The 25,089-nt window shown below is 44.0% G+C and overlaps 3 protein-coding genes across 4 annotated transcripts; 2 read left to right on the top strand and 1 right to left on the bottom strand.

The window, feature by feature from the left end:
- Nucleotides 1-360: 360 nt before the first annotated feature.
- Nucleotides 361-5,051, bottom strand: tspy (testis specific protein Y-linked). Its single transcript, XM_068711628.1, is given in 17 exon segments — nt 361-670; nt 974-1,016; nt 1,019-1,187; nt 1,465-1,541; nt 1,991-2,059; nt 2,061-2,146; nt 3,260-3,283; nt 3,286-3,312; nt 3,315-3,362; nt 3,453-3,515; nt 3,518-3,536; nt 3,653-3,762; nt 3,765-4,182; nt 4,184-4,368; nt 4,371-4,472; nt 4,475-4,526; nt 4,528-5,051. Coding segments are annotated over 17 exon segments (1,623 nt in total). The 5' UTR covers nt 4,618-5,051; the 3' UTR covers nt 361-629.
- A 1,300-nt stretch (nt 5,052-6,351) lies between these two features.
- LOC137873408 (uncharacterized) lies at nt 6,352-15,952 on the top strand. 2 transcript variants are annotated; one of them, XM_068711629.1, is made up of 4 exons: nt 6,352-7,068; nt 9,999-10,045; nt 10,477-10,562; nt 14,059-15,952. In XM_068711629.1, the coding sequence occupies exons 2-4, from the start codon at nt 10,000-10,002 to the stop codon at nt 14,998-15,000; spliced, it is 1,074 nt and encodes a 357-aa protein (XP_068567730.1). In that variant the 5' UTR covers nt 6,352-7,068; nt 9,999; the 3' UTR covers nt 15,001-15,952. The 2 variants fall into 2 exon arrangements, with proteins under 2 accessions (XP_068567730.1, XP_068567731.1); XM_068711630.1 differs by having other exon boundaries at nt 10,480-10,562.
- A 2,335-nt stretch (nt 15,953-18,287) lies between these two features.
- LOC137873409 (probable G-protein coupled receptor 173) lies at nt 18,288-24,390 on the top strand. Its single transcript, XM_068711632.1, has 2 exons — nt 18,288-19,278; nt 20,361-24,390. Exon 2 carries the CDS (start codon nt 20,529-20,531, stop codon nt 21,747-21,749), a length of 1,221 nt encoding a protein of 406 aa, XP_068567733.1. The 5' UTR covers nt 18,288-19,278; nt 20,361-20,528; the 3' UTR covers nt 21,750-24,390.
- The last annotated feature ends 699 nt before the right edge of the window (nt 24,391-25,089 follow it).

The following is a 25,089-nucleotide window of genomic DNA, read 5'->3' on the forward strand; positions in this document are numbered from 1 at the left end:
ACTAAACAACGCCGTCCCCCTAACGCGTGTGTGCAGGCTGTTTGCATGATGCTTCTTGTTAAATAGAAGAACACTACTGGCATAATATGCCTTAAAAAAAAAAAAAAAAAAAAAAAACATTATGCAAAAAAAAAAGTGGATCAGAATACACAGTGGTGACTGTATAAAATAGAGGGGAAAACCACGCTGCCTTGACTTTATTATTACGGTTAACCCTGATTTAAAATGCTCCTATGTCTTTTAGGTATAAAACAACAAAACAAAAAAACTGATATCCTGTGCATAAAAATGACATTGCTCTGGTACTGTTCGTCAACCTCGGCGTCCTCTTCATCCTTTCCTGGTCTCTCTGGTCCCTCGATGACTTGCCTTCTTCGTTTGACGTAAAAAGCTCTTCGTCGCCGTCTTTCTCAGGCCTCGTCGTCCTCCTGCCGCTGTCGTCGGAGCCTGCGGGACAGAAGTGAGGCGGTAGATTTGTGTTATATTTTAGCATTAGTGCACGGTCAAATTGTAAATTTTTTTTTTTTAAAAAGCAGCATCATCAAGAAAAGTAGAAAATATAAATATAAACCCCCCAGGTTTCCAACACCCCCACTGATTGTTTGTTGTGATAGTGGTCTTACCGTCAATCACAATTTCTCCACCATCATCTCCTCCTCTGGACTCTCATCTGAGGAGGAGATATTTCCTGTCTATTCAGTTTAGCCTGCATTACCCAAACAGTAACATTACAGCTGCAACACAAGCCAGTCAACTCGGCGCTAACGAGCCCTCGGCCTCAACAGCAAACACGGTGGATTTCAAACTAAAATCATTTCACAACGGCTGCCTTTATCCTCAAAATATGCTGAACTAAGCTAAAAAATAAAATTAAAAAAAAGTACCAATATATACTGGTCTCTGTACCCAAACCAGCCGTGTGGACCAGTAGGGTTTGAGGCAGGTCTTTTAAAAGTTTGACATTAGCACTGACCAGCGCTTGGTCCCCTCTCTTCTCTCTCCTCCTCTTCTTCTTCTCCTCCTCCTCTTCCTCCTCTTCTTCGTCCTCCTCCTCCTCCTCCTTCTTCTTACTGCGGCCTTGTTCCGCCTCACCAGCTTCCTCACCGGGCTCGTCGTCGGAGTCGGAGATCACCACACACTCGTCTCCATTACCGTTGTCAGCTGCTCTGGCCCCGCTGCTGCCACCGCTGGAGGGGGAAAAAAAAAAAAAAAAAAAAAAATAAATCACACACACATTCATGTTAACAGGAGACACTCTCATTGTTTCGGTATGCATCCCACCTGGTCTCACCAGCGGGGGAAATAGGGGGGGCGGGGGGGGGGGGTGTAGGCAGGAAACTGTTGGTTCACACATGAACTATAATTTGAAGGACCTGGGGCTGAGGATATTTCTAGAATTTTTAGCTTAATAAGCGGTTTGTCCACCGACTACACATTACACGTATGAGAATCTCTTCGTCTCACCTGCCGTTCTCCCTCGGTTCCCACAGCGGAGTAAGGTAGTACCTCAGAGGGTCTCTGTACAGGTCGTCCTTCAGGATCTAAACAGCACAGGAGTCATTTATATTTAATACGTTTGGACACATGTGCTCATATACACACACCAAACACAGTCCTGCTAATTTGAGGACGAAGGTTTGAGCATCATGTAGCAAATGTACACATGGAAGAAGCATCAAGGTAGTGTTGCTTAAAAAAAAAAAAAACATATTCCTGGTGTCAAAATGTGAATGTGTGCATGGAAGAAACTACACTTTGTTAAACCATTGAAACTTCCAGCACATATGTGGCACATGACCGCAATGAACGGTTGTCTAGTGGGATCAAATGTTACAAAAGGGCTTCATCATAACACTGATGAACGCAGGCTGGCGCGGCTGAAGGACATGTCAGCAGAGCCGGCGTCGTGTGTGTGTGTGTGTGTGTTGTGTGTGTGTGTGTGTGTGTGTGTGTGTGTGTGTGTGTGTGTGTGTGTGTGTGCCAGGTGTACCTGCGCTACATCATCTTGCCCCGGGTTGCTGTGGTCACTGAACCAGCTGAAGAAGGTCTGGTAGACCCCCGCGCGACGACTTCCTGGGTTCGCTGTGGGCCGTCTGGTTCTGTCCACGCTGCCACAGGATGGGGTTGGAGAACGACATGGGAGATCCTTTATATAAAAAAAAGGAAGAAAAAAGAACACACCAGCAGCCAGGATCAGAAGGTGAGCCATAATTTAAATGGACAAGATATTATGTACTAGCAGAGAACGGTCGGTCTGAGAGGTGAAAATGGGAACATCTCTGAAGCGCCCTGCCATGCTAAGTTTATGAAATATGAAGAATGAAATAGTTTGTCCATCCGTATCTACAAACAGTTAATACAACAAATGAATGATCACTTTATTGTAGCATCAACTGCAGGTTATTGTGTTGTTTTTTTCTGTCCAGGTCTTCGTCACTCTCAGCACTTCTTAGCAGTTGTTCCCAGGAATGAGTTATTTTTATTCAAACCTATGACTCAATGTATCCTGGTCGAAACTAATGTTTAAAGCTGCGTTTGCAGTTTTGAAAAACTAAATATACATGGCATATATATATATATATATATATATATATATATATATATATATATATATATATATATATATATAGTATAATATATATATATATGTCTAACAAACACTGTGGATTCATTATGTATGCCAGCTACTTCTATTCTTCGGGAGCTCTAGAAGGCAGCATAGGTAAATGTCAAATGTTGCATCAGTAGAAGAGGATAAACAGACGCATATAGTGGGTGATACATATAGACGTGAGAAAATTGTTACGCGTCGTTGCAACAGTTTGTGGTTACAACTTCTGATAACTGGACAGCGAGACGAGGGACTCTAGATTGATTCCGGCCTACAGATCATTCTGAGATAAGGGACATAATACAAGACCTCAAAGACAAGCTACTATTACACCTCCGGTTGTCGGTGTGTACATAGGTGACCGGCCTAAAGTGGGCTTTGTGCATTGAAATATACCAATGCTGCATCCTGCACATACCAAGTGCAGACCAACCAACCACACTGTACAACGTGCAGTGATGAGACCTGTAACCTGAAAGATATTTCAAAAGCTGCAACTTAAAGTAGGTCAAGTAAGGCAAAGTGAAGTGGAACAAGCAAACCTGTAAATGTTCTACACAGTCTAGCTGAGAAACATGGCTTTAGTTTACATAACCCAGTGTGAACTCTTGTTTGTTAGTTAGAGGTTGTTTTGGGTTTTTTTTTTACCTCCCATCCCGAGGTGAAGCTCCTCATGATGATGTTGTTCTGGAAATACGGTTTCGTCTGAAGTGGAAGCGGATCCTGTAGCCCAGTTTATTATTCTTGAAGACTCAATCTGTAAAAAGACGTCAGGAAATGTCTAAATGTCGCTACTAGGCACACACAAGAACCAAAACATTTGTGAGAACGCACCGCCTGCTTCCTACCTCAAGATCGGTCATGTAACTAAGAGCGTCTTCGTCGGTCTCGTCAATGTGAGCGAGAGATGAGGATGGTTCAACAGCTGGCACATTGAAGTTAAGAAGGAAAAGACAACAACATGTGTTTATTTCAGTTACTCAAAACGCGACACAGGAATGAGGGGGAAAAAAAGAGAGCCATGTTTCGTGTTAAGGATACAGCTGTCACCCAGAAGCCAGGGATGGTTTTTGTGATGGAGCTGCGCTGATCCAGATGTGGACGCCGCTGACGGCTGATCTTCAGCTCCAGCCGCTGGTGAAGCCGGGCGCTTTCTTCTCAAGGGCTTCCAGTCTCATCTGTACCTGCGCCAGGAGAGCCACCGACTGTCTCATCTCCGGGGCCATCTTGACCGACACAATGGCACACTCCCCATCATCATTGTCCTCATTGTCTGACGGGAAAGAAGAGCTTGGAGTGGAGGAAGATCCAGATATAGATTCATCGCCATCATCCGCTTCTGGCATCTCATCTGCATCTTCTCTGTCAGTGCTGTGCACAGATGTGGAGCTGTCTGCAGCAGCAGCCTGCGTTTTAGAGCCCGTTCTTGAGGAGTGGTGGCTCCCACGTTGTTTGAACTTGCTCCCCTGTTTCACCGGTTTCGCCTTTTCGGAGGAACAAGGAGTCTCTTGACTGTCTTCCCCGTCTGCTCCAGTGAGACTGGCAAGTGCTTCGGCAGCTGCGATGGCTGCTGGAGTCGGTCTGGTCCAGGGACGCCGAGGGACGCTGCTTTGTCCCCGCTGTCTTCGCAGTATCTTCCTTTGCGTCGGCAGATCCACGTGCATCCGAGGACTGTGGCTTCTCTGCGTTGCTGGCATCGTGACCATCAACATTGGAGTTGTTAACAGGCAGTGCACTGGTGCCCTCCGTGCTGTCTGACCCTGATCCGCTTGCACGGCAGCTGGTTTTCCCTCACTATCTTTTGATTGGCCCTCGCTCCCGGCAATTTCTTTACTCTCGGCTTCACAGTTTCTGCAACTTCCGAAGTGACCCCCGCTTCATCTGACGCGTCTGCTACCTTTGTGGACTTGGCAGGGGATCGTGCTGCCTTCATCGCGGCCGGGTGATGGACACCGTTTCCTCGATGCAGAGTCAGCGGACTGTTTGCAGCCCGTCAGTTCACTCATGCTGGCTAGCTAGCCAAATAGCTAACAGGCTAGGTAGCCCGCAAGCACAACTAAAACAAAACTTAAATGCAATCGATTACACCACTGACCTGGCTGCTTGTGATTTCGTAACTCGGATCGTGATGTAACCTACATTCTCAAAAGGAGCGAAAACAGGAAGCAGCTCTTGTATTTCTCCGCGGCCTTGCGGAACGTTAAAAAAATTAGCAGGCTATTGCTATTGCTAACGTTAGTTGGCTAACGTACCCACGTCTCGTGCCTCCCAGCGATGGCCGCACCACATTTCACGAATAAAAGTCCAACAAGAAAGACTCGGTCCAAATAGCAAAAAGCGTTCCCCGCTAAAAAACCGCCTTTAGAAAGAACCCGTGTTCTTTAGATTAGTTTATGTTTGCAATATCCGTTAGCTTACTATCCGTGCACCGACGTGACAGAAAAACAATCCTCTGATTGGCTACGACGCGCCGCGCTAAAACCTCTCCACCAATCACAAACAAGGGTGTGTTTAGATGAGACTATCTGTAGCAGCGGTATAACTGCGCAGCGAGTTAGTGCAGCAGAGATAATCCTAACGTCAATGGATACAAAACATCATGTATTCATTTACCCCAAATACATCTAAATACACTGTGTATTGTATCACTTTATCACATTTTACAACGTCCTATCTGTGAGATTATTTTTTACAGACGTTATAAAAAAAAAAATGACAAATTTGAATTAATCACATATATGGTTCAATACCTGAAATGACAGCCCAAATGTAAACAATTGGCTTTCCAATGGAGGCGTCAGGCCGTAAACACTCGTCTGTGTGATGATTTAGATAATGTGTTTTATTCACAGAAGTGGACGCACTCAACTGTAGCCTCCTAATCAGGTTTTATACAGCTCGGTCTTTTGTTTTGTGACACATACATATTCATACAATATTGATTAAAAATGAGTGTGTTTATTATTTCATTTCCTTTAGGGATTTTACCCCATGAGAGTCTAATGTGATGAAATAGACATTTCCATGCTGGAATAATAATTTCCAGCTGACGGTGTTTGCAGAGGCTTTAACATATACTGATGGTGTCTATACATTAGTTTACCCATAGACTGAATATGAGAAGGTCATACGTGGCATTTGGCTTATATGATATCACTTTAATAATCCAATTTCCAGTAGTGGGCGTTCAGCCAGCCCAAACCAAACAGAACAAGGGGGAGTCGCAGGATTATACCAATTTAAAAGACACATTTGGGGCACGGAGAGCCCCGTAGGTCAGTGCTAAAATTAGAGGCTGCTCCTTCCGCGACAGCAGCCAAACTGCGATGCATAAAGTCATGTAACCAGGGGATACACTCTCACAAGGGCTGGCAGTAAAGGACATGTTTCCATGGGTGACATTTAACGCCACACGTTGACTTCAGAGGCTCTGTCCGCAGCGCAGCGATCGAGCAGGATCTACACTCGGCACTGCAGCGCAAACAATGTGTATTTGGTAGTGTATTCTTATTTTATTTTTTGGAGACGCCACAGTACTTTCTTCAGCGCACAGCTCCATGACTGTACCCTCTGCAGATATGTCTTTTTTATCCATACCAAGTCAAGAGGGCCTGTTCACCACGATTAAAACCGGCAGATCAGCCGAAGCGTCCGGACAGCAGGTCCCACTTGGACGACGGCGACTATATTGATGATGAGGATGATGAGGATGATGAAGACGACAACGCCGAGAAACGTCCGCCTTCATCCCGAGATGCTCCCCGGTGCCAGAAAGCGAGGCCACTCCATCTACGATGAGACCGCCGAGTACATGCGGATCCATTCGGCGCTGCCCGCCGGGGAAAAGAGTGTTTTTTTGCCGACACAACAGGTGGGGATCTGGTGGACGTGAAGGAATTCGTCGCCTTCGATTCGGACGACGAAGAGGAGAGCGCAAGGTGGGGAGGAGAGGAGGCGAAGTATCGCAAGCCCCCAGCGAGAACCGAGCTATCGTGTGCAGCCAGAGTTTCACGCGCCCACCGACAGCGCGCTGCTGCAGGCGGTGCATTTGAACAAGGTGGAGGTCGAGCAGATGTCTCCTGCAGAGGGTGAGCCACTTGCCTTCCGTGGGGTGATACGGGTCCTGAACGTCTCTTCCACAAGGCAGTTTACATCAGATCCACCATGGACCACTGGGCCACTTACTTTGATCACCCAGCAGAGTATGTCCAGGGCTCCCATGATGGCAGCACTGATCAATTCTCCTTCAAAGCTGTCTTTTGCACCACCTTACACCACACACGGCTCTCGCATTGAGTTTGTCGTCCGCTATGAAACCTCCGATGGTGACTTCTGGGCCAATAACTCCTCTATGAATTACGTGGTCACGCTGCTCCTGTCCTACGAAGACGACTCGGCCAGACGAACAACGACTTGCAGCAAGTCAGAGGCATCCTGAGATCTCCGAAGGCGTACAGGTAAACCTCCTCCCGTCACACTGCATGCTTTTGTCAGACACACCATTCAGTGCAATATTTTGGCACTGTCCGAGAGATTCCCTTTTTGACCTTTTGACATCCACAGATTGATCTGCTCGCTATTTATCCTAAATGGTTAAAAGCTCAATTTTTATTCAAAGGTGTTGCGAGGTGAGAAATGAAGACGCTGAAGGCGTAATCATTACAGAACGATGATACTTTCAGAGCCTGGCGTCTAATAAATAGCCCTAACTTTTGGCACAGGTTGCATATTAGCCGTCAAATGGTAAAGGGATAAGTCACAAGAGCAGTTGACGTTTGGGGTTTGTGCAACAGCTGCGGTGCTCCAGTTGCCTACTAATTCCCTGTGAGCGTTGGTTTTTTTTTGTGTTGCTTGAAATGAGCATTCAGCTTTATTCAGGACTTCTGCCACTTAAGACGTGCTGGATCTTGATAAACACAGTTACACGGTCTGTTGCGTAATGAGAGCACAAGGGGTGAGCGTCAACGCTGCGGAGTTAAAAGTTTGTTTATAGCTGCAGTGAGAGATAGAAATGAGTTTTGGAAAAAGAGTGCACACCCCCTTCAGAATGCCAATCATCCAGTGGTGTCTGAGGGCGATCAAAATAGGCAAAAGGGCAGGTGTCGATTTCAGGCCTGACGTTTCCCTGCCCCCATTAGATTTACCTCTGACCTTTTCTATCAGAGTCATAGGGGAGAGGAGCAATTTCATCGCAGCAGATTGGCTTCTTTCCCCTCGAGGAGCCGGCACCTCGAACCACCTCTCATCTTTTATTTACATCACCTAAATCTGCTAATCCCTGAGAGGAAGAATGAAGTGCCTTTTTGTTGTTACATCAACATGAGATTGTGTAATGAATCTCACTATATGTGCAGTGACAGAGACGGAGGACAGTGGGAAACTCCCCCCCCCCCCCTCCCCCCTCCTTCCAGTTTATGAGGACCCATAAAGGAAGCAAACAGGGTGTGCTCTGATGTAGTTGTCGTGTAGGTCTGTTTGTACGCTGGAAGGGGCCAGATGGGTCGTTGGAGATGAATGAGTCACCGATCGGAAACGGGGGGGGAGTTCGGGGAGAAGAAACTGTGCCGACATCCCCACCGTAGCAACCATTATGGATTCATCGGGTTGCTTTGAAGTTCACTGATAATTAGATTTGAACGCATTAACACTCGGATAAAAGGTTACTACGGGATGAAAACGAGTCTAGACACTTTTACTTACCGCAAGGGGATATGAATTAGTAGGTTCAGTTTTCAGATATTTAACCGAAGTGTATCCCTCCTCAGGTAAACACAGATAATGGAGCTGAATGCTGAGACCAAAGCAGGGAGGGTGATGTTTTTCTGCGTCGACGACTGAGCGATTTATGGTGTTTTGCGGTGCGACCCGGGCCAAACGGGGTCACGACTTCCAGATCGAGTAGATCTGGAGATGTGATTGTGTGTGTGTGTGTGTGTGTGTGTGTGTGTGTGTGGATACACCCACACACGATCACAACGAACCCTGTTTTCTGTTAGAACAACATCAGGCTCAGGTCACACTAGGGATCTGAAGGTTTCTTCAGGTTTGGACCCTGGACACCTTTTTAATATAACCTTCAAATGCGTCGTAAAAGAGCTTGATGTCTTCTTTTAGAAATTCAGCTGTAGTTGTTGTTGAGGATGCTGCGGTCGCCACATTAGAGCTCTAAAACGTGTTTACAGGATGTGCAGAGCTTCACGTTTGATGCACAGATCTTAGTCACGTCTCTATCATATTTTTAATCTACTTAACCGATATAAAAGTGGACGTGCAATAACCACGAGGAGTGTGAACGGCTCTTCCAGCTGCTGTCACATGCTCCTCACACTTCCTGACCTTTAGTTCATTTGGCATCCTTTAAAGGACTTTTTGCAATGTTGCAACACCCCCCCCCCCCCCCCCCCCCCCCCCCCCCCCCCCCTCTTTCAACAGGAGCGCCTTCTTATAGGAAACATTTCTGTGCCGTGAGTTTGCAGATTATTTTTAAAATTAATCATGGCTAAATTGTATCAACTCTCCCATCAATTTGTACATATTTAGGATCTGATTTCAGTAGATATGAAATCACGTCATGTATGATGTGTCATTGGGCAGTTGAAGAAAGGCATTTAGCCCAATGTCAATATAATTATATTTCATACATTTGCTCCAATATAAAAATATGATATACTGACTGATATTGTGCTTGCACTTTTCAATGACCCCTCAGTCCACAACGTGTCCACACTCAGTAATTTCCCACCTTGCCGTCTATCTAAACAAACACTCTTTAACAAGATGTCTAATCTCTGAGGCGTTTGGTCCGCTCAGCCGGTGCAGCATTCAGAACCAGAACTGTGCAAAACATACAAATACGGTCCAAAGAGATACTTAGCCATATTCAATGAAAATGGCTAACTCGGCACATTAACGGCAACGCCGCATCAGCAAATGTTGAGCCTAATTATCTGTAACAGGTGTAGACGATTGGTGTCTGACCACCTTCCTCCACCATTTAAAACACGGCCTTCTTTATATATTAAATGCTATTTTCAATTTTCGGGGGCCTAAAGTTTGTCGGCTGATTCAGCTTCTGCTTTTATGGTCAAAGACGAGTCGTCGATATAAAAACTGTCCGAGTAATCTTGTGGAGGATTTGGCTACAAAGCCGTGGTCTTGGTTTATTTCAAAGGTCTCACCGACTGCATCAACCCCACATTTCCACCAGTATGAAGTCGACTCTGATACTGAATTATTATTATTATTATTATTAGGCCTCATGTTTTGCATTAATACAACGTTGTGTTAAAATCATGATGACATTTAAAGGATGTACTTTTTGAATTTTTGTCTAGTTTTAAAAAAAATTTGATCTTGTTTTATAACTCCGATTTCTCTTTTCTTTCAGTATGAATGATGATTTCGATTCAGAGGACGAGCAGGAAAAGGACGAAGGTACAGGATGAAGACTGCCGTCCAAAATCACTATTGACACATCAATCCGTTATCCGAGACCGCTGAGACGTAAACGATGAAACATTAATATAACGGATGATTAAAAATGATTGCATTTCATAGGATGTAGAAGTGATCACTCTACTTGAAGTTGTAGGCTACTTTTGCCAGTATTGCCCATCCATGAAGTTGGGGATTTAAAATGGTCAATCATACATTTCCCATGGTGCCACTCAGTAGTGTCCTTCGCTATTATCCCCCTAACTTCATACTGTAAATGGTCAGTATGTAATCGAGCTTTTCTGTGAAAAGATTTAAGTCTCAAGCACTAGATCCCATCGGAGGCACAGAAGACATGTGGAATGCTTTTTGTCTGGTGAGTGATTAAACTAAATCGGGCTCTCACAGCGTAATCATCTATTTTACATCAGCAGAAGAAGCCCGGACCTCCAGGACTGGACTCGTCAGACCTATAGGTGTCTGCCCAATCATCGTACAGCCAGAGATTGACATAGAGGTAAGCGTAAGGAAAAAAGACGAATGGGACAGAAAGGAGTGGTTTTTAATTGAATAAATTGTTAACCAACAGGGTTCACCTGGGTTATATTCTTCATGAACTGTCTGGAAGTTCATCACATTTACTTAGTTGTCAGCAGAAGACATTAAGCCGATCGTTTGTAAGATTAAAATGATCTTGAGTCGCATGCAGTTGTTCCCGATTTAACAGGTAAGCAGGTGAAGTGCTTTATCCCTTCGGTCTAATTAAAAACGTAACAAACATTTCTGGTCGACTTTTAAAGCTCATCATCACTGGCTTGGTTGTTTATATTGTTCACAGCTCATTGAAGCTTCAGCAACAACTTAGGTAACGTCTCGCTTCTCACCGCTGTAGCACGAGTACCGTATGCTCCCCGTCCTGTTTATCGTATTCATATCATGACGCATGCTGTCCAGGTTTTTTGCACCTTTTTCGGATTTGTCATTCATTCACACCATGTGTTTAAGCACGTCTATATGTCTACGTTATTTGTGATCATGACTGAGGATGATGTGCTGTTGTCAAGGTGTTTGTATCACTCGCATTGAAATGTTACTGAAATTCATTTCAGACCACACGCAACCCTGTTGTTTTTTAAAAAAAGAGAATAGTTTAACATGTTGGGAAATGCACCAATTCACTTCATTGCAGAGAGTTAGATGAGATGATAAATACCACGCTCATATCTGCCCCTATGAAGTTGGAGGAGACGGTTAGCTTAGCATAAAGACTGAAAGCAGGAGAAACAGCTAGCTTGACTTTGTCCAAAGGAGAAAAAAAGCACGTTATATCTATACAGTGTGCCTCATTCGGCGATAGATAGTGACTTAACAGATGTTTGTTCTTTGAGATTATTACTTTAACTTCTCGTTAAGAGTCTCGTCTTTCGGTCTTTATGTTTCGCTAAGCTAAGCTAACCGCCTCTTGGCTGCCGCTTCCCATTTAATGAACAGACACAGGAGTGGTGTCAATCTCGTCACCTAACTCTTGGCAAGAAAGCAAATAAGCACATTTCACAATTTCCCTTAAATGTAGAATTGCCACATGTGAGTAAATTAGTTTCCGCGTTGCTCAACATGGTGGAAAAGAGAACTGTTGAGCTGCTTAAAAGCGGGATTACCTGCAGGCTAACATTAGCATTTTGGGAAAACAAAAGTTGATTTTGGATGGGTTCCATACATAAGGTATATCACACTGGAAGAAATTAGTTTTTCAGTAGAAAAGGAAGTTACAGACGGTCGGCATAACAGATTCCAGTATTAACATGTGATCTGGTTATACTGTTTCACTGATACCACACATATATCTGTACTACTGGCATGTACTCATGTTTGTTTGACATCAGTATTCACATGCATGATCTTTCCCTTTGATGGAGCATTGAAATTCAAGATAAATTACTGAACATCAGCTCCTTCCAATCAATACATGTTTTCCTTACTCCATACGTCATTCAGTATATTTTAAGAATCTTTTTTCTGGGGTTAAACATTCAGACTTAATCATTCCTGACAAATTAATTCTCAAGTTAAACTATTGTCAGTGTAATTACCAGGATCCGCTTATTTAATGGTTCACTTGTGCGCAAAAGCTTGGTTTCCTTTAGCTTTTCACTCAATTCGTGGTGCTATAAAAATCATTTTTTTTAATAGATTTCTCTCTGAGATTTACACAAAGTTCTCTCTGGAGACAAAGTTTATGGTGTAAATATATGAAACATAGAATTCCAAGAACAAAAATGTGAGCACACGAAATCATACATGTATATTTTACTCAATATTGTTGTAATTATCTCTGCCAGGAGATTGTGTTCGGTCGCGTGTGTGTGTGTGTGTGTGTGTGTGTGTGTGTGTGTGTGTGTGTGTGTGTGTGTGTGAGTGAGAGCGCATATCTGTATACAGTATGTCTGTCCACGGCTAATCTCACATACTACTGGACCCATCAGCCTAATATTTGTTGTGCTTATTTATGACTGCATTCTCAAGGACCTATAGTGGTTGCCACAATTCACACCTTTTTAAAAAAAACATATTAAAACGCCATTAACTTCTGACTCCTCACTACTCTTAACCCACCGGTAGGGGACGCAAGTGGTCAACGACCGCTTCATTTTGGACTCTTCAAATATTACATCCAGGGTCTGTCCAACACCTGCCAAGCACCAAATCAAATGCAGGTCGATTTTCTGTTTGGCGGGTAAATCTCGGAAGGCTATGCGCCACACTGGCGGGTAAACGTTTGTACCAATATAGTCATGTAATAAAAAACTATGCTAGGTTCCACTGAGAGTCTTGGTGTCATTTACAGGAGCGCTGCTGCTGTCTTCTGCTCTCTAGGTCATAGCGTATGCACCGTGTGCTTAACGTTAGCGAGTGTACGGAGTATGACGTTAGCAGTAACAGCTGGGAAGGTAGCAAATATTTTTTTATACAATTTTTGGGATGGTTATCGCCCATGATCAATTGCTTAGGATTTGGCTCTTGCCTCTTCTCTAAGAAAAGTCAATTAAATATTTTGGATGGTAAAAAAAAAAAATTTGCTTAGCCGGTGGATTTTTTTCATTGACCAGTCCCCTCGGCCGGTGAGCCAAAACAGTGGTTGTTAAAAACAGAGCTCGAGACTAATGTCGTCCCATCATCCTGGGAACGATAATGTGTTCGCTACTGCTTAGCAAATGACTAACTAGCTGTAGTTTAGCAAATGACTAACTGACTAACAGCCAAAGTCCTGTGGTGCGATTGGCTAACAGAGCTATCGCCTAACGACGCTAGTAGAGCTAACGGAGCTAACAGCTTTCGCAAAACCAAACACACAGCAGGACTCACGGTTTGGAAGCGTTAAACAGCCAACGTGTTATCGCTCTAGACGGTTTAAGATATTACGATAGTGGTCATTGCAGACACACCTGGCAATGATCTTCTACTGAGAGCACTTTTCCAGTTCTGTAGTGTTTTCCCCCTCAGAAGTGATACAGGGTCGAGCTGGATTTACATCAGGAAACATGAGAGTAATATGGTATTAAGCCTTAACATATTCCTCTATATACTTGCACTATCTTAGCCCTTCTGATATTTTTGTTGTACGTCTCTTAGTCTTGCACTTGGTCTTCTGGGCATTGAGCTCATTTTCTTCTCCCCTGGATGTCCTTGTGCTTAAACGACTTCAGTTAAAGGAAAACATCGTTTGGACTATCTCTTTACACTGTTTGCACTCACGACAAGGGAAGTCAAAGCATTCAAATGTACATTTTTGCCAATATCTTTGTCGTCAATCCCATCATACTGTGCCTGTTGTGTTTGCATTTTCTCACAATTACATTGTCGGCATGGGATCCATTCCACAGAAAAGCATTAGTATGCAGTAAAATGCTTTTCCTTTCTCTGCGTGCAACGTTAATGTGGAATGAGAATATCTCCCCTTTTGTCGATATACTCTCCTAACCGTCGCTGTCGTCTCGCTGTTGTACTTTTAACAGATTGCGGTTCACCCATCTGGTCCCAGTGTCCCACCGAACAAAGAGCCTCCATCTGTTGATGGCACACTGTCCGCTCACACTGTATCCCCAGGTGAACAATTCCCTTACATGTCTTCCGAAACCACACTTCAAACTAATTCATCCTTTGTACTCTGTGCCAGTGAATCGGTCCGGCCAAATAAGTCACAGCCTTTACCCAGACTCCACTGTGAATTAGGCAACCAAACGTCAGAGGTGCCCATAGACAGTAGTCCCTGCGCACTGCCGCCGGCTTCAACCCCCTCTTTGCAACGCGAGTCAAGGCCGAGATCAGACGGCTCCCAGGCGGGCGGAGGGGAAATCCCTCCTTCTGAGGCCTCGCTCATTCATCTTCCTACCACAGAGACAAATCCGCGGCCAACAACAGGAGAGGACGGCTCGACCGACAGCCCAGTCGGCCATCCTCGTCTTGAACTGCCCGCCGAGAGCGTCGCTTCTCCCACCGCGACCCGAGGCTTTGAGCGCGAGGTCGCGGTGGGATTGAGCGAACTTGTTGCGGGATTATCAGAAGGTTCCACCGGGTCTGCGGCGAATGATGAAGGCGGTACGGCTGAGCTTTTGTCCCCCGTGGCAGAGAGCGAGGCGTCTCTGGGAGCAGAAGGTGAAACTCCACCACCGCCTGAACTCGCAGAGAACGTGGGGCAAAAGTTAGCGCTCCAGTCTTCCTCAGCCTGGGAAGAGAAGGAAGATGCTCCCCAGATTTCCCCCGACACATTATTATTATTCGAGAATCCACCCAACGCGTTGTCAGAGGGTTCTGAGATCCAGTCTGAGCGTGACGCCAACAGGACTCTGATGCCACCCGTCATCTTTCTGAGTGCAGTCGTCTCCCTCTCGGTAGTGTTGCAGGAGCCCAGCGCCCTCTTCATCATGGGACTACTTTTGGTCTTGCACCGTTTTTGATTATGCCACAAAAAGTTCATTCTGATCTGCTTTCAAGTGAAGTGCCTTTTCATGATTCCAAAATAAGCCAACAAGTGTTAAAAAAAAAAAAAAAAAATACTACCACGAGTCTCCTGTTGAAGTTGTGTGTCACTGTGTGAGTTTATAGATTAGTACATGTTTTGATCAAATGAAAGGGTACAAGTTACGAGTGTTTCCATGCAAGGAGAAAGTGATTACACAAATACTACAGATATTTTTATGCATTATGTGAAACGTGTGCTAGGTAATAGAGCAGTAGTCAATCACTACCCCATTTCTACAGCATTATTGTGATCACTCTAACACTGAAGCACAGTATATGTTTTGTATGTGATCTGTAATGACTTTTTTCTTGTCACGTTGCGTTAGGATAGCGTACGCGGTGTTCTATTCTGATTTATTCAATCGGTCCTATAATACACTTTTCATTGTTGTTGTGAGTGTAGGCTGTTGTCTAACCCCACTGCCGTGAATTTAACTTTTTGTGAATTCCATGTGTTGTTATGTCTTTTAATGAAAGACATAAAAAAAAAAAAAAAACGTTACGGTAGTGGGACACTAAAGAAAACTTGGAATGGAATTTTGTTTACAAATGCAAAGTATTTTTGCCTTAATGCCTAAAAATAAAAACAACCTATGGTTAACATACGTTTTGAAATGGATGCTGCCCGAGGGACAAAAAGTGGGGAAGACTGTCCGACGTGACATATTTATTCCTCACCGTCGCACATTTCATTTAATAAGTCTTCCTGTTGATTCTCGCTAGGAAACCCATACTGTTGTTGTTACACAACACAAAACTCTATCGCACTACTTTAACAACCTCACAGACAGACTGAAGCACTGAATGACATGTTTGAAGTGTTGACAGGTTTTTTTCTTCTTTTTTTTTGCGGTGTATTGCCATTAAACGTGGTCCTATATCCTCGAACCGTGTCTTTTCTTTATTTCTTCGTCTTTTCCTGCAAAAGTTGAGGTGCGCATGACAGTTCCACCGTTCACAGTAATGACTCTGCAGTGCAGCGAGACTGACACATCACAAAAATAACATCAGAGGCTTTTTTTTTGTTTTCGGCTCTGTCTCCGGAGCACACTGAAGTACAAATATACACAGGCGGCAACATGAGCTGCAGATAGCAGCCAAAGGTCACGCATTGCACTGAGATCACGGTGTCATCGAGTACAGAGCAAACTGGCCATTGTAAGATGAGAAATTCTCAGGAAACCTCCTCGGATGCTTTACGTAACGCGATGTCACAGACTATTTCTGATTAGAAGGCTGATATCATCTTTATCTTTTGATCTTGGGAGCCTTTAAGAGTCATGTAAACTCTTGTGATTTCCTGCTAAATCAATCTTCTATATCTCGAATTAACGTCAAAAACCACAAACGTCCTTCGATGCCGGGGCGTCCTTTGGATTATGTGGATTATGTATTTGGCCTTAAAACTAAATTATTAATCGGAGCACTTCGTAGTTCTTGTGCAGGGGAAAAGGGCGGGAGTGGATTCATTTGTGTGATGGTCACATATAGCCTGAGAGTGGAATGTATTAAAAATTTAAGCAGACTTAAAACTGACCCAAGGAGGATAATCGGTGTGAATTCTACCACAGACGTTCACTTTGAAATAATTAACGACTTTTTAAGCAATGCACCGCTGACGGAGACGTTAGGCAGTGATTTCCAAAAGAGGTTCTGTGAGTGAAACGGCAGTTTAAGGGGGATTGTCTCACGTTTCCTCTTTCCATTCCATGTGATATAGCACCGAGGGACAGTTTACTTTGTTGAGGGATTTAGTGGCTTCATCTGATCCATCACAGCCATTATTTAGCCCAAATTTGACCGTCTGGATATGTTTTAGTCCAAAATTTGTTCTGTTTACTCCATTTCTAAAGCCCACAAAATCTTCACGTTCTGAAGTTAATTTCAATGTAGTCCTGCTGCTTATCAGACAAGTCAATCAAATCAGGTTATATGGCATTCATGCTTCCTCCTTGGGGACTTAAGTTGCATCCCTCATGTCCTGTCGCCTTCCTGCTCTCTGGTATCAAATAAAGGCAAAATGCTCCCAGAAATTACACAAAAGTGTACCGCGGTAACTTCACAGAGGGTGAATCAGCCAGTAAGATTATGAGTTTTGTAATTCAAAACATGTACGTCTGTACAAACTGCCATTTCAATCCAGAGTTGTTGGAGTTTTTCCAGTTGCTTACTTAAAGGTGCTCAAGACGAAACTCAGAGCATATTGCCTCCACAAGGCTCTCAACATGGCGACGGCTGAGCCGGCGGCTCGCAGCTAACGGTACCGCCGCTAACGGTTCAAGCGATGGCAACAGTGCTGACAGAGCTAACAATGTTAACCTCGCCGGCGGAGCACGCTCACATGCAGAAACAGGCATTTATGGCAAGCGGTGCCGGACCGGCTGTGTAAACAAAGCACCGGCAGACCCGGATAACAACACACACACACACACACACACACACACACACACACACAGAGGGGAAGCCACTATTTGTATTCTGCATATTCTATATAGAACCTTTAAATAAGATAGGATCATTAAAAACTACAATAATAGGAGGTGCAAGGTAGCAGTGATTAACGGTCAGCAGTTAAAATGTCAGAATTTAAAAGCGTTAAATACAGAAAGGTATGTCTAAATTCCAAACATGATTTTTTGTTGTTGCAGAAATAGAAAATAAAAACAATGTATTTTGTGTGGAACATGGTTTTGGTGATGTGAGGGTCCCCCTGGGAATGTGTGTTATACTATTGCCTTCGTAGCACATTACTGCAATGTACCGGGGTCGATTCCAGTCTTGGGACCTTTGCATCATGTCACACCACTCACTCTTCCGCTATTTACAGTACTGTCAGATCAAATAATCTTTACAAAAAAACAACAACAAAACAACAACAAGGAGGCCCAAGAATTCTTCCAGAGGACCCAGGACTCCTCGCTGCTGTCCTGTCATGCCCGTCTGTGTCATTCCGGCTCCGGTCTGTCATCAAGGGCAGCAGGAGACCGATGAAAGACACACAGTTTGTTTACAGCCGGAGCTCCTCGCTGCGTGACAAAACAGACACCGTCATAGCCTACATGATGCCGGAGAGACGGTTAGAATAAAACATCACTTTCAAATTGCTCACAATAGCTTACTGCGCTCTCTCTCTCTCTCTCTCTCTCTCTCTCGCTCTCTCTCTCTCTCTCTCTCTCTCTCTCTCGCTCTCTCTCCGCCTCTCTCTCTCCGAATAAAACCGACGGTTTCCGCGAATGTGCGAGCTGCCTCCTTGCAAGCAGCCATAATTGGGATTATTCAGGAATAATTCGGCTAATCCAGCCGCGTTGTTTTTCTTTTTCTTTTTTCTCTTTTCAAATCGTGATTTCGACAAAGCGTTTTTGGGGCGACGTGACTCTCCTCGTGACATCGCTGGATTTTTTTTATTTATTTTTTTTATTATCAGAAATGAATTTGTTCTGTCACGGAGGCTTTTTTTATTGTGGACTATTAAGATGTAGTCCACCTTCGCTGGACAGCAAAACAAAGACTGCATATTGACAGTTCAGGGTAAATGCATCGCCTTTTTTTGTTACTGAACGATGGGGGAAAGAGGCGAATCGAGGCGGTTGTCTGTGTGGACTAATTGTTCTGGTGCCATTAGCCAATATACATGCCAAGACGATTCATTTAAGGGATGCGCGAGTCTTTTTTTCCCTCCTCTCTAACGTTTGTGGGTGGGTTATTATAAGCATTGAAAATCTGACATCATTTGGATATATGTGAACAGATCAAGATTGTGTTTTTTCATCGCGTCTGTTTCTAGCCTTCTGGAAATCCATCTTCGACGCGATGCAACATAAAAAAAAAAAAATCTGTTTTTCTCGGATGATATTCAGACACAAATGAACACATCCCTCCGTGTGAGACTGTAAAAGGGTGGCGGTGGATGCTTTTCATGCATATCTCTTAAATGTGGCAGAGATCCTCACCCTGGATTGTTTGATCAGCTGTTGATTATAATTAGATAGCCTCTGCCGTCTTATGTTTATTATATGTTGCTCCATTCGATTTCTCCTCGCGATGGATTTATGAATAGCAGGTGTTGTTTGAGCCCGAGAGGTACAGCACGAGCATGAGGCTTTATTATGTGTTTTTCTCTCGATTTAACAAACAGTGAAACAAAGCGACTGGGATCCTTTTTTTGTTTTTGCCGTGAGAGAAGAACATATCCAAAAAAGATGAAGGGATGAAAGGTAGGTTATCCTCTCTCTCTCTCTCTCTCCCTCTCCCTCCCTCCCTCCCACACACACACACACACACACACAAACACACACAGCAGAGGTGATTTTGACACCTGTTCATCTGTTTTTGCGTCCAGCCTGTGTTTTTAGGCCTAGCTGACATGACAGCTATCTAATCATGTGAAACGATATTTGTCAAGGTGGCAGAGGGCTGTTATGTATGGGGAGAAAAACAAGCCCTCAGTTACAGCAGATTCACATTATGTTTCCTGGCCTACATAGACACGGCCCACCCAGACAAGCACAGCTATGTTTTATTATCCCCTTACAGGCTATAGAGGAGTTTTTCAAACGAGGCTGCATCTTGGATTTTTTTTATTTTTTTTTAAATTTAATTTTCATGTTTTTAATCATGTCTTCTTTAAACGAGACACACTGCAGGCTCCTTGCTGAAACACTGAGGCCTGACTATGACTATCGAAATAATAACTTTCTACAAATTCACACACGTAGGCCTACGGTAAAACAAACAAAAAAAAAAATTTAAAAAAAAATGGCTGCCCGCTCTGCTATTATATTTTCATAGTTGTTTTGTGCTGTGAATGGTACAGATTTCACCCTGTGCTCTTTAACTGACTGTCACGCACACACACGCACACACACACACACACACACACACACATCAGCGGCGGAGAGACAGCATAACATGTTCTTTGCTCATTTACAACGTCTCTGTTTTGTTGGACATGCCTAGTGTTGGCTGTACTGTGTCTGCTCCATCCCCCTGTACACCCCCATGCATTCACTCAAACACCCACACTTGCACAAAGTATGTGAGCTGTTGTATCTTAGCAACGGGCAAGGTAATTACTGAGAGAGCCAAGGAGCTGGCATGCTGTAGAGCTGCTGATCTGATCCCAGCCTTAGAGAAACAGGAAGGCAAAGATTTCCACTGTGTTGCCCAACACAGCACTTCTACATCCATGCTGTTAGATGTGAGCTGGGTTTCCGTTTAGTGGACTGTTTTTAGACCTAACAAGCACCGTCAGACATCTTGTTTTCCATTCCTCAATCATCCGTGTCTCTGTTCACAGGTGGCGAGGTTGTGGACAAAGAGGAAAGATGAGTCTGTCATGTAGGAAAGATCCTCACGGCCTCTCCTTGTAAAGACGAGAGCGCCGCGGGAGACGACGGCTGTAGGAGGATCAGTAGTGTTTATAAAAAGGGCCCGAACCAGGCCGGCTCCAGTGGAAGGCGATAGAATGGCTAACCAGAGCTTTGCCATCGATGGCCCAGGCAGTTTGCTGGCTGTGCTGGCTTCGCAGAGTGGAATGGCAAGAGGCGGCAGCAGCGGTGGCGGCGGCGGTGGCGGCGGCGGCGGCGGCGGCAACAGTGGAGGAATCTCTGCCACAGATGTGTCTGCCTACTTTAAGCTGGTCTTCTTGGGTTTGATCATCTGTGTCAGCCTTGTAGGCAACCTCTTGGTCTCCCTGCTGGTCCTACGAGACAGGACACTTCACAAGGCTCCCTACTTCTTTCTCCTGGACCTGTGCCTGGCCGATGCAGTTCGCTCCGCCGCCTGCTTCCCCTTTGTGCTGGTTTCCGTCCACAACAGCTCGGCCTGGACTTACAGCGCCTTGAGTTGTAAAGTTGTGGCTTTTATGGCTGTGCTGTTTTGTTTTCACGCTGCCTTCATGCTGTTCTGTGTGGCCGTCACCCGCTACCTTGCCATCGCCCACCACCGATTCTACGCCAAGCGCATGACCATCTGGACCTGCGCCGCCATCATTTGCATGGTGTGGACTCTGGCCGTGGCCATGGCGTTCCCGCCCGTCTTCGATGTGGGGACGTACAAGTTCATCCGTGACGAGGATCAGTGCATTTTTGAACACCGCTACCTGAAGACAAACGACACCCTGGGCTTCATGCTCATGCTGGCTGTGGTGGTCCTGGCCACCCACGGTTTCTACGCCAAGCTGCTGCTGTTTGAGTACCGGCACCGCAAGATGAAACCCGTCCAGCTAGTGCCAGCTATCAGCCAGAACTGGACCTTCCACGGTCCTGGGGCCACGGGTCAAGCTGCCGCTAACTGGATTGCAGGGTTCGGACGTGGCCCCATGCCACCCACTCTGTTGGGCATCAGGCAGAACTTACACAATCAACATCGGCGGCTGCTCGGGATGGAAGAGGTGAGGTCAGAGAGGAGGCTGGGCAGGATGTTCTACACCATCACCCTGCTCTTCCTGGTCCTCTGGGCTCCTTACATCGTGGCGTGCTTCTGGAGGGTCTTCGTCAAGTCCTGCACCATCCCTCACAGGTACCTTTCCATCACAGTGTGGATGAGCTTCGCCCAAGCCGGAGTCAACCCCATCTTCTGTCTCCTGCTCAACGAGGACCTGAGGAAAGTGCTGAGAGCTCACCTGCCCACCTACTGGAGGACTAAACAACACCTGCCCCAGGATGAGGCCTACTGCATTATGTGATACGATATGAGCTTAATAATTAAGAGAATGTTTCAAGTTTTAAAAAGGGAGAATTTGGCGGAAGTAGAAGTGATCTAATGCACCTTGGTTAAGTGTCTGTTTTGTTGTTTTGCACAACAAAATCAAATTGCTGCCGACAAATGCGGGCACAGTGCCATTTTATTAAGAATGTTGATGTTTGAATAAATGTGTCAGGTGCAGAGGTTTGAACCCAGAAAAGCCCCGGTGACACTTTAATGGTTTGTATTTCTGATGATGTACTGTATGATTACTAAGTAGGAAAGATCACAAGTATCACCGCTCCAACTAAGTGTGACAGATGCCATTTTAAAAATAACGTTGCCTTATTTCAATGGGACACGCCCCAGAGCTTTCAACTGAGAATGAGTTTCTGTGTCACCTGAGGCACACCACGGACCCACAGTGGGTTGAAATCCTTGAAGAGAAATTTGCTGCGGACCGTGAATAGAAAGTGTTGATCAGAGCGTTACTAACTCTGAAACACATCAAGGAACTCAAAGGGTCTGAATGGATTCATAGACCACCCCGGACGCCTTTTCATGTAATTCAAAGGAGACTGCAGAATATTGAATGGACTCAATAACCTTGGATACATTTAAATAGCCGTTGTGAACCCAAGAAGCCCCTAACATGCTTGATTTTTTTGGACTTGATTTAGGGCGTGTCAGGTTTCTTTGTATCATAAAAAAAAAATGCCTGTTTTCCTTTATTTGTAAACTATACATGTTAAGCAGATGACACTATTTTGAAATATGACTTGATTTCATATTGTACAGACTGTACAGGAATGTATATTCCTGCTTGTGTGTTTTTATATAGCATTTGTGTGTATGTGTGTGAGAGAGAGGAAGAGGTAGACGGAGAGGAGAGGAGAGGAGAGGAGAGGAGAGGAGGAGAGAGATGAGAGAAACAATGATGATAGAATAGGTTCCAGTAATATCGAGTCAATATGAAAGCAGCCTCATCTTGGTGTCTCAAAATCATGCAAAATTGAACAGTATACTTATGGAAATGTATCCTTTAAGTGGATTTCCGTAACTGAAAATGTAGTATTTCTTTTCAGTGTACAAGCAAATGTGAAGTAGAGATGGATTATGAAAAACGGGGACGGAATAATTAGAAAACAACAGGCGAGAGAATTGAATGACTTGAATGATGATGTAAATTACGTCGTTTAAAAAAAAAAAAAAAAAAAAATCATCAGCAAATGATGATTTTGGGAATGTTTTTAAAGTATTGTTATGCTCTCACCAGAATACAAAAAAAAAAAGAAGAAGAAGAAGAAATGAAGTGGCACTTAATGGAAAGAAAGCTTGAATGTTTCCAGGCCTTCTTATATCTATACCCCCCCAACAGAAATGTCCCCCATCTGAGTGTCCTGTCCTGGATCAAAAACGCCTTCAGGCTGGACACGACCCCGGAGATGTTTGCTGTGCGGTAACCGGCTTAAAAGTATATGAAGTTTTCTCCAAATTAAGAAGAGAATACAAATGTCAGACCTACAGTATGTTAGGCATATATACTGTATATTTGTGCAGTCAATTTTCTAAATGTGGACACTTGCACTGCATACTGTATTTGCATGCATTCCACTGCATTTCATAGATTCAAGACTGGGGATTACAACTTGTACAGATGTTGATATGGAAAGACGAAGTAAGGCGGGAACTGAGGTCCATAATTTTTACGTCTGGCATTCCTTTCGCGAGATGATATTCTGTAACTGTACAGTTTAACTGAGGTGGTTCTTTTGCCCACTCATCAATAAAGACTCTACTTTTGATGCAATCTGAGTTATGACCTGTCTGGATGTTACGCTCTAACAGGAACTAGACCACTTTACATGTAGCACAAACCACATCCTGTGTGCATTTTAGTTCCTGAACATAAACCAAAAAAAAAAAAAAAGTTACATTTGTGACAAATTGGTCTGGTTTAGTACACTTCTCTGCATGGAATCTGAAAGTGTTCTTGACGCTTTCCTCTCCACTGAGCAACTGAACAACAACTTGCTTACAGACTGACATTTCAAATCTGTGGAGACGGGTGTAAAAATACACAAACGGAGGAGTTAGAATTACTTATAATTATACAAGGCTTGATCTGAACTTTATGGGAAGCAAAAAATGTGGTTGGAACTAACAAGTTGGTTTCTTAAAGCATAGTGGTCAGATATACTTAAATCTTCCTGCAATAAAAGTTAAAGGGAGACTATTTCACTTTTGCTTAATGGCAACGAAAGACATTAACCGGATAATGATAAATGTGACACAAATGGAGAAGAGTCATAAGCAAGGATGCATTTTAATTCGTGTGAATTCAACTTCTAGTCGCACTTTGAACTATGAAGCTAAAATAGACATTCAAATAGTTAAGTTCATTAACATTTATACTTAAAACTAGCATTTGATTTTGATATTTTTTTTGGGGGGGGGATACAGCACAAAATCCAGAAATGGAGACTGTAAAATAAGATCAATAAAAAGAACTGCTCCCGTGTATCAGGCTTTTCAAGCAGGCAGCTGAGGAATCTTTTGTGTAAACCGAGAAATTGGTTTAAGGCGGTATCCAATCGTTCAACAGACCAGAAAAACTAATTTCATTCTCTGAATCTCAGTCGCTATCTGGATGAATAAAAGTTGATTTAACAAGCATCAGGATTCCACTGTGAGAGAGAAATAACCAAATCCTAAAAAGATACAACTGCTTGTAATAGAACGCATTTTAAGGGTTAACTCCCCTGACGACACGGAACATAAATACTCCATGTTACTGAATCTCATACAGATGTATAGCAAACCTTATGCAACCAACCATACCACATAATTATGCTTCTGACATTTAAAAATGAAATGGAAAGCGTGGGATGAACATAATGGTTCAATCTTAATTAGGGCCTGATTGAAATCCAGCCATCGTGTGATTGTGTATTCTCTCGATAAACAATTCGCCTGTATTTTGAATTTGAAAGAGAGATAATTTCCATTGTCTTTATTTGTGTGCTCAGCCTGTGGTTGATGGAAAAAAAACCAAAAACATGTTTCCATAGTGAGCAGCACCAAACTGTGTGAACATCTTCTAAACAGTCCGGGTTTAACAGGTGGCGCCTCTGTCTCATGTTGGAGATTCACCTTATTTTTTAGTTTTCTTCCCACTTCTCTCCAAGATACACCACAACAAAGGCCGTCTTACTCATTTATGAAAACGTATCCTCGCCCACCGCGTGTTCTGGAGATGCGGAGTCGTTGCATTGTCCCAATCGGAGCACTCGAGGTTCACGCCGTGGAAGTTTCGTGTCGCTCTCTCGGATAGAAATCCT

The sequence above is a fragment of the Cebidichthys violaceus genome, unplaced genomic scaffold (genome assembly GCF_023349555.1).
Source record: "Cebidichthys violaceus isolate CVI_PGR_0920_01 unplaced genomic scaffold, fCebVio1.0.p SCAF_165, whole genome shotgun sequence".
Taxonomy (NCBI): domain Eukaryota; kingdom Metazoa; phylum Chordata; class Actinopteri; order Perciformes; family Stichaeidae; genus Cebidichthys; species Cebidichthys violaceus.

Bases quoted from the DNA above. Each gene is read 5' to 3' on its own strand.
- LOC137873408 (XM_068711629.1), top strand. From the start codon at position 10,000: ATGAATGATGATTTCGATTCAGAGGACGAGCAGGAAAAGGACGAAG. The intron at 10,046-10,476 runs GTACAGGATGAA...ATTTTACATCAG, and splicing joins CGAGCAGGAAAAGGACGAAG to CAGAAGAAGCCCGGACCTCC. The intron at 10,563-14,058 runs GTAAGCGTAAGG...TACTTTTAACAG, and splicing joins AGCCAGAGATTGACATAGAG to ATTGCGGTTCACCCATCTGG.
- LOC137873409 (XM_068711632.1), top strand. From the start codon at position 20,529: ATGGCTAACCAGAGCTTTGCCATCGATGGCCCAGGCAGTTTGCTGGCT.